We start from the raw sequence: 9,257 nt of genomic DNA on the forward strand, positions 1-9,257 counted from the left end.
TGACTTCCAGAATCTATAACAGACTGACAGAAATTTATAATAATAAATCCATAATGAGTAAAAGGAGAATAGCAGGCAGTTCTTAAAGGAATAAAACATAGTTATTAACAATCATTTGAAATACCATTTAAATTAACAATCAGGGAATTGAAAAGCAAAACAGAACATGGAAAGATAGAAGCTTGAAGTTGGAAAGGACTTCAGATTTGAATGTTTATTTCAACTTATACCTGAAAAAGGATCCTCTTTTTAATATGTCCCACAAGCATTGTCATGCCAATTTATTTACCAAAACAGAGAGGGTTTGGCAAGCAATTCAGAAATAAGTTATTGTCACCAGAAATTACAGATGGGTAAGAAAGATTATGCAAGGCTTCCCTGGCTTCCTTTAAGTCTCAGCTAAAGTACTACCTTTGGAAAGAAGCTTTTCCCGAATTTGCTTGTTCTTAATGTCTCCCCTCTAGTTTTCTCTCTGATTTTTCCTGTATCTATCTTGTTTCCACATGGTTTGCATGTTCTCTTTTCTATTAGACTCTGAGCTCTTTATATGCTCAGGAACAGATGGTAAGGACTTTTTGTTTTTGCCTTTCTACCCTCAACACTTAGCACGGTACTTAGCACATAGTAGGCACTTAATAGATGGAATAGTGGAAGCTGAAGAAAATTACTGCAGACTGGAAAAAATAGCACCTGTTAAACGTCTGGCAAAACACAACCAGGTGGCTGGAATGATATACAATGTCAAATCCCTGTATTCCACATATGAAATGGACCTACTATGGGCCAGGGATTGTGCTACTGTGCTTAACACTTTACAAATATTATCTCATTTGATCCCCACAACAGTCCTCTGAGGGAAGTGCCTCAATAGCTTAAAATTTCATTGAGACTTTTGGAACATCCCATATATACAGAGAAGGCAGAATGCCTGTGGGTCAAGCAAAAAGATAGCTGCAGGAAGTGCCCTGAGAATATTTGAGGAGAGGAAGACCATTATTATTATTTTATTTTTGCTTGGGTGAGGGGTGCAGCAAGAGGTAGAGTAAGCACAGAGACTGGAAATCAGGAAAAGTTTACAAAAAGTTAGATATTTCCCCAGCCAAGACTTAAAGGAGGAAAAGATTTTCAAAGAGGTCATTTTAGGGATTCTACATGACAAATGCACAGGACAATAGATGGCAGGATTAGAACAGGGAACTACTTACTAGTTCTCTAGGAGTGGCTGAAGGCCAGGGGATAAATATAAAGTAAGTCAAAAATGATGTATTGGAGCCAGATTATGAATGGTTTTAGGTGCCAGGCTAAGGAGTTTGTATAAATAACTAAGAAAATTCAATGGGGAAACTAAAGAAAATTCATCTTGAGGCCAGCAAAGATGGTGGAGTAGGAGAAAGCAGTAGAGTCTAGATCTCATAACTACTCTCAAAGAAAACAAGAAGAATGAAAGAAAAAGGAAAATCCAAGTGGAACCAATAGCACCTCTTTTTTTTCAGTCCAAGACAGCAAAATAGCCCACAGGCAAGGGAAAGGTGGGATTGTAGCTCCATCACTAATTCTAGGTGAGGAGGCTTGCAGAACTGTATCTTAAGCTTGCCCTGGGGTAAATGATAAGAACAAGGATTGCAGATTAGGGGTCTGTGAACACTAGTTTCTCTGACCCTAGAGCAGGATGCTGGGTTCAGTCCACCAGCAAGAGACAAGAATAGGAGAGCACTTAATGTGGCTCTGAACCTGAGGAGCTTTCCAGTTTACTGTCAGGGACTGGAACCAGCAACTAGCTACTGGAGCTCCAACTAAGGAAAAGTCTGCAAGTGTGCCTAGACCCTGTTAGCCAGCAGTCATGACTCCAAAAGACATGAGTAGTAACTTGTTTTATTACAAAAGAAAGCAAGGGACATGCATGTTGGAACTCATACTGTATACAAAGGAGTCTGCAATGCAGGTAGAGAATTGGGTATTTCAGGGTTACAGCAAAAAGAGGACATCAGAGGAGGGGAAAAAGACAAGTCCCTTCCCTAAGGGGAGGGAAAAGGGAGGAACAAGAGTAAGTAGGATGATGAGAGTACCATCAGCCCCTTCTCCCTCCTCCTTGGGAAATACCAGACTATGAAGAAAGGATGGACCACTTATCTACAAGTGTCCCAACTGCACAGTTTATCAGTATGGTGCATACTAGTTCCCATCTTGTAGCTGGTTTGATTCTCTAGGGCACACTGAGGATTCAGTTAGGGTTGAAAGTAGCAAATTATGTTAGCTCAGAGGAGGGCTTCATCCTTGACTCATTCTGGGCCTTTTGCATACTCCAGGTCCAGTGTTTCTGGAAAACATGGCAACCCAAGAAGACAGGTTAACTGGTCTTCAGAGTCACAACCCACATCAAAGTTTGGTGCCTGCAAACCTCAAAAAGGCAACAATTAAGGCTCTATCTAGTTGCGAGTCATTAGAATCTGTCTAAAGTCTACAATTCCCTCTCCTGAACCACCAGTGTGATCATTTAAGAAAAGAACATTTAATCCTGAGAAAATGCAGAGGCAGGACCCAAGATAATATAGATGAGGATGATACAAGGTTTGAAAATTCATTCTAGAAACATATAGAGCCTGGCCCTAATGCAAAGTCCTAATTCAGGAAGAGAAATAGGAAGAATGAGTAATCAAAAAAGGACAAAAGTGATAAAGAACTATTGTAGAACCACTGAATCCCAAGAAACATACCAGGAAGAAAGGAAGGAAAAAAAAGGATGAAAGGAAGGAAGAAAACATTTACTAAGTACCGATTATGTGCCATTCACTGTGCTAAGCACTTTAAAAAGCACTTTACAACTATCTCATTCTATTCTCACAACAACCAGGTAGATGTTATCATTTCCATTTGACAATCCAGGAAATTGAATTACACAGAGGTTATGATCTACACAGAGACACACCATTAGTAAGTGTCTGAGGCCAGATTTCAACTCATTTTTCTGACTCTAAGCCCAGAGCTCTATCTACTGAACCATCTAGCTGCATCTAGAGAAAAACAATAACTCCAAAGTATGTAAAAATAAAGCCTCAGAGGAAAAATTAAAATAAAAGCTAGACTGGCCAAAAGATAACCTGGAATACCTAAAAGAAATAAATAAAAAAATAGAAAGGATTTTTAAAATAATATCAATGAAATGAGTTTGCTAGATGATAGAATTAAAAAAGAAAAAAAAGAATACTTAAGAAAAGTTTAAAAGGAAAATTAGGGGCAGCTAGGTGGTGCAGAAAGTAGAGCACCAGCCCTAGAGTCAGGAGGATCTAAGTTCAAATCCAGCCTCAGACATTTGACCCATTTACTAACTGTGTGACCTTGCACAAGTCACTTAACCACAATTGCCTTGCCTTTGCCTCTCCAAAAGAAAAAAATAAAAACCAAAAAACAATAAAAGGAGAATTAATAGACTAGCAAAAGAATTTTAAGACCTTACCTCAATAACAGACTTCCTGAAAAAGTGGAATGAACCAAATAAAATTTCATGTCTTTAAGAAATATTAAAATAAAAGACTGCAAATACAAAATATGTGTTCATTTCAAAAACAACTAACCTGCAAAACAAATCAGATATAATTTTAAAATCAAATGTGATATATAAAAATCAGATATATTTTTTAAAAATTTAAAATTTGAAAGCCATGATCAAAAAAGAAAAAAGCCTAGATAATCATATCTCAAAATGTCAAAAAAAAAAAGAAAAGAAAACCAACCAGATCTAATAGAACCAGAGGAAAATTGAAAGTGGGAAAAATCAACCAATCACTTCTTGAAAGAAACTTCAACATGAAAACTCCCAGGAATGGTGAAAATCAAGGGCTTCCAGTTCAAAGAGAAGATACAGCAAAAAGCAGAAAAGCAAGAATTCAAATGTAGATGGGCTACAGTCAGTATCACACAGGATTTAGCAGGTACCACTATAAAGGAATGGGGTTTTAGAATATGTCATTCCAAAAATTCAGAGATGTAGGCTTACAACCAAGAATAACTTGCCCAGCAAAACTGAGTATAAACCTACTGGGGGGAAATGGATCTTTAATGGAATAGAGGTTTGTTGTTTTTTGGTTTTTTGGTTTTTTTCCAAGTCTTCTTGATGGAATCAAGAGAAATATAAAAAAGTAAATATGAATGGGTCATCAGAAAGAATCATTTAAAGATTAAGTTGTTGCTTAAACATTCAAACAGGGGGAGATTACACAAGAATTCCCCATGAACCCTAATGTCATCAAGTTCCATAAGGAATTAAACAAGACATAGAGTCTGGAAGTAGTTTTATCTTACTTTTATGGTCTTAAAAAAGAAAGAAAAGAGGGAGAAAAGGAATATACCAGGTAATAAAGGAGGAAGATATTGATAAGGGACTTATTCATATATAGAATACTATAGAGGAAAAGAAGAAAGGGTGACTGGAGTAGGCATAATTTGAACCTTTCATCTGAACTAGTAAAAGAAAGGTAGAATGTACCTACATACAAACACAAAAACACATAGAGTTTAGTAATTAATTGTGTGTAGAAACAGGAAGAAAAGGAGAGCAGGGAGAGGAGGTAATAGCACTTGGTATAAAATTAGATTTTCGGTTTCTTTTCAGTTTGAGAGGATATGAGAGGGAGAGACAATAAATCCTTAAGGAAATGAATCATTTTAATCCAGGTAGAATGAGGGGGACTTAAAGTACTGGAGGTCTTTTTCTCATTTTCAATCCTTGTTGAAAATGTTAGCATGAACACTTCAATTGCCTTCATAGGTGTCATATGGCTTATACTAATCAAGAGATGAACATTAATCCATGAAATGATACTTTTCATTATCTTTGGGTCACAGGAAAATCTTTTTCCTGACTCTCTTTTACCGCAATTTATGTCTCAGTTTAATTTATAAGGAGTATGGAAATAAAGTTATGGTTCAATTGTTCCATTAGATTATCAATTCATTGGTCATCACACAAATCAATCGTACTGACATTAGCAACATCATCATCATTATCATGACTGTCATTTATATAGTGCTTACTGTGTGCCAGGCATTGTGCTTTATAAGTGCTTTATAATTATTACCTCATTTGATTTTCACAACGGAGAAATAGATGCTATTATCCCCATTTTACAGATGAGTGAACCAAGGAAAAAAAGATGTTAAGTGATTTGCCCAGGGTCATAATTGTATGAGGTGGGATGTGAATTCACATCTTGCTGACTCTAAGCCCCTGAACCACTCATATACAAAACTGTTTTTCTTAACATCCTTTATCTCCTTTCTCTCTGCTCTAGTGGCCTTAGGTAGGCCACTATTTATTAAATTCTTTGGCCTCAATGAATCATAAATTAGATGTTTTATGAAAATTGAAAAATCAGTTATACAAATACAATCATGAATAATGATGATGATGATGATGAAGAAGAAGAAGATGGTGCCAAAAGTAATGATCCAAGATTTGTAAACTTCGATGAGATTTACCAAATATTTTCACATACATTAGCTCATTTTATTCTTAGAATGAAATATTGGAAGCTAGAAAAATAACCAACCAAAAATAAATGCAGAATTCTGGAGCTATTAGTAAGATCATTTTAGTGATTTAGTTCAATGCCATTATCTCACAAGGAAGAAATTTGAAGCCCACTAAATACACAAATGGATCAGTATTATTATTGACATATGCGTTCTTCCAATGTTATGTCTTACAATAATCCATACCTGTCAGGGTGTAGATCCTGCCCATATTCTTCTGTATAAGTTCACTGCAGTGCTGTTCACCCAACATATTAGGGATTTGTTGTTGTTTTCCCTGACTTTTCAAGAAGACCAGTGGATAACAAAGACTATCAGTCATTCTTTACTGTTATCATGTGATCAGCTGAGCTTTTCAGATCTTATGTTTCTTGGATGACATTCTTTACTCTGGTCCTTCTTTGTAATTCTACCCTATTATCTGTTGAGATTCACATTACCCTCTGAATGCAAATCAATTTTAATTATTTGGAAGATGTGTTCTATGACTTGGAACCATGTAACAACACTCACAGAATACTCAGATTTTAAAAGACAGGCACCTGTTTCTGGGTTTTTAAAGATACTTTGCAATTTCTAAAAGGTATTCCAGCTTACTCTCCTATTCATGTTTTAATTCAGAAACCAACACATTTTTCTTTTGCAGTGTTTCTCCAAGATATATGTCTCATAGATAAGCTCTGTATATTTGATTAATTTCATGCCATAATATATACAGTGATACTCAGTGACTTCAATACAAATAGGACAATAGTTGAGCTTAGTGAGAAATATGCATTTCAGGTAAGTAAAGAGAGAAGTTAGTCCATACACAAGCATCATGCTTTTATATATAAATACTTACATGCCTTTCCATCTCCGGGAGCCGCTGCGAGTGCAGCCCCCGCCATGTCAGCCCACCTGCAGTGGATGGTCCTTCGGAACTGCTCCAGCTTCTTGATCAAGCACAACAAGCAGACGTACAACACCGAGCCCAACAATCTCAAGGCCCGAAACTCGTTCCGCTACGACGGGCTGATCCACCAGAAGACGGTGGGCATCGAGCCGGCCGCCCACGGCAAGGGCATCGTGGTGGTGCTGAAGCGGAGGGCAGGTCAGAGGAAGCCTGCCACTTCCTATGTGAGGACCACAATCAACAAAAATGCCCGGGCCACACTCAACAGCGTCTGGCATATCAAATACCGGAAAGATCTCCGCATGGCTGCTCTACGCCGGGCCAGCGCCATCCTTCGAAGCCAGAAGCCAGTGGTGGTGAAGAAAAAGCCAACCCGCCCACCCAAGAGCACCTAAGGTGCCAGGCCTGCCTTTGGCTAATAAAGTCAGTCTGCCCAACCTGAAAAAATAAATAAATAAATACTTACATGAAGAAAGAATCAGTAGGTGATAAACATGACGAGCACCAAACAATACCACAAAAATTAAAATTATATTTTAACATAAGTTAAAGGGGTATTACTAATATGAATTTTTTCTTGAATCAAGCATCTACTTGCAGTCAATCTAACAACTCACTAAAGCAAAAACAAAAATCAGTACAAAAGTGGAAGTAAGAAAAGTGAGCAAAAAAGATACAGTATACAATTAAAACTATCTGGAAACAGTTAAACAAGTAATTGGTAAAGAAATAGGGATAGGGATAGAAGAAAAGAAATGGACAAAAGCTACAATGATTTCATCTAGAAGGTGATTATTGTAAATCAATTGTCATATCACGGGGGAAAATAAACCTTGACAAGTCCCTTAGCTAACAGACATTTGATTTATTTGTCAGAGTTACATGGCAGCTGCGGAAAATGTGGATTAGAATATGAGCTTCCTTGTAAACTCATATGAGAAGGATGAACAGTAATTATGACCAATATCATTTTATGAAATGGAGAGTAGTAATAAAGCCAATTTAAAGAAAACTTGCTAAGACATGTAGCTAAGTTAAAATCATCCCAATGGCATTTCTGTATGGTATTGGGAGGAGGATAAGGAAGAACAGAGAAATTGCATGATTCCCTTGCCCAAATTCAAGGAACTAGTTGAAATCTGAGCCTAGATAAAAGCCCAAGTCTCTCAAGTATTATTCCAGATGTTTTTGTACTACTTCATCAGAGTGGAGTGGTGTAAAGAAAAATAAATCATCAAAAATACATTTTAAAAAATACGAATGAGGCGTATATACCTACCAACATAGGAACCTTACACCATAGAAATGTAGCATAAAAAGTATGGATCAAATAGTAGAGGGGATATTACTTACGACTGAAATGTATAGCCATACAAAGATGTTTATATTTTCATGAAAAATAACAGAAAATCATTATGGGCAAAATTGGAATTAGAGCTCAAAGTGGTTTATTTCCTTTAAAAAAAAGACCTATTTCCCTCTTATACATAAAATAATATAGCATATTTATTCTAATTTTCTATGAGCTATGGAATCTGAAATGAAATCAGTAACTTAATTTTGTTCTTTATCCACCTAAGGCCTATTAGCACAAATTAAATTTCAAGTTAATAGCTATAGCATGACAACACAAGATTTCCTCTGAGTAACATAAAAGGGTCATTTGATGTGTGAATAGTAGAGAGGCATTATTAGAGAGCAATTTCCCATTTTACAATTTGTGATAGTCAGACTGAAAGAAGTTTATATTTCACTATTACATATATTGAGTGTACTTGAGAAAAAATACATGTATGCTATCTGAAACTATGAAAATAATATAACTTTAAAAATTACCTTCTTATAGACTTACTAAGATTTAAAAATACTTTACTTTGAGAATTACCTACAAACCATCCTACCTAAACATTACAATGATTCTTTTTTGTTTATTTTCCAAAGGGAAAGCCAATTCTAGAAAATTTAAGTAACAAAGAAACGTGTTAGGCATTTTATCTGGGTTTTGGAGTTGAGATTTAGAAGTCAAGATATAAAATTTGAAGTTTAAAGATGTTGACTGTATTTTCACCAGAATCAGTTTAATGAAATCAGTTAGAATGCTACTTAAGTACTGATGACCTTCTATGCCTTATTTCAGAATACTGAGAATGGCATTGTGATAAATTTCCATCAGTTCAGTATCCTATTCATACTTAGATGGCCCTCCAGAGGCTTGGAAGTTGAAGGACTTTGGTTCAAATGTGACTTGGGATAAAATATTAGCTTTTATATGCCTCAATTTCCTTTCCTATGAAATGAGAGTGTTATACAAAATTAGTATTTAATAATTATCATTCATCTATGAGGAAAAGGAAAGGGGAGAGGAAGAGAGGCATAGAAGAAAGGAGGGAGGGAGGGGAAGAGAGATAGAGAAACTTTTGCTTTGGTTAGCCATCAGATTATATATGAGGCTTTTTTGTTTGTTTGTTTGTATGTTTTTTATTGAGCGCATTGACTACTCTGAAATAGTCTGTACATTAAATCTCAGAATCTTTGTGTTAGAAAGGGAATTAAAGGCCTGACTGAATCCCCTGCACATACCCAATGAATGGTCATCCATCTTGTGCTTGAAGACCTCCAGTAAGAATAACTGGAGGAAGAAACTACCTTCTAAGACAGGACCCTTGGGAAGTCTCGCATTGTTCAGAAGGCTTTCCTTGCAGTGAGTCAAAGAACTTATCTCCCTGTAACTTCTACCCACTACTCCTAGTTCTACCTACTGTGGTGAAACCAAATAAATTTAATTCCTCTTCCATATGAAAACATATTTGATTACAATAAACAGGTTCTCCCT

General features: G+C 36.2%; 1 protein-coding gene across 1 annotated transcript; it reads left to right on the plus strand.

The window, feature by feature from the left end:
* Positions 1-6,399: 6,399 nt before the first annotated feature.
* On the plus strand, positions 6,400-6,861 carry LOC118854326 (60S ribosomal protein L28-like). Its single transcript, XM_036764683.1, has one exon. The coding sequence runs from the start codon at positions 6,418-6,420 to the stop codon at positions 6,817-6,819; it is 402 nt and encodes a 133-aa protein (XP_036620578.1). The 5' UTR covers positions 6,400-6,417; the 3' UTR covers positions 6,820-6,861.
* Positions 6,862-9,257: the final 2,396 nt, after the last annotated feature.

Source organism: Trichosurus vulpecula, chromosome 6, assembly GCF_011100635.1.
Source record: "Trichosurus vulpecula isolate mTriVul1 chromosome 6, mTriVul1.pri, whole genome shotgun sequence".
Taxonomy (NCBI): Eukaryota; Metazoa; Chordata; class Mammalia; order Diprotodontia; family Phalangeridae; genus Trichosurus; species Trichosurus vulpecula.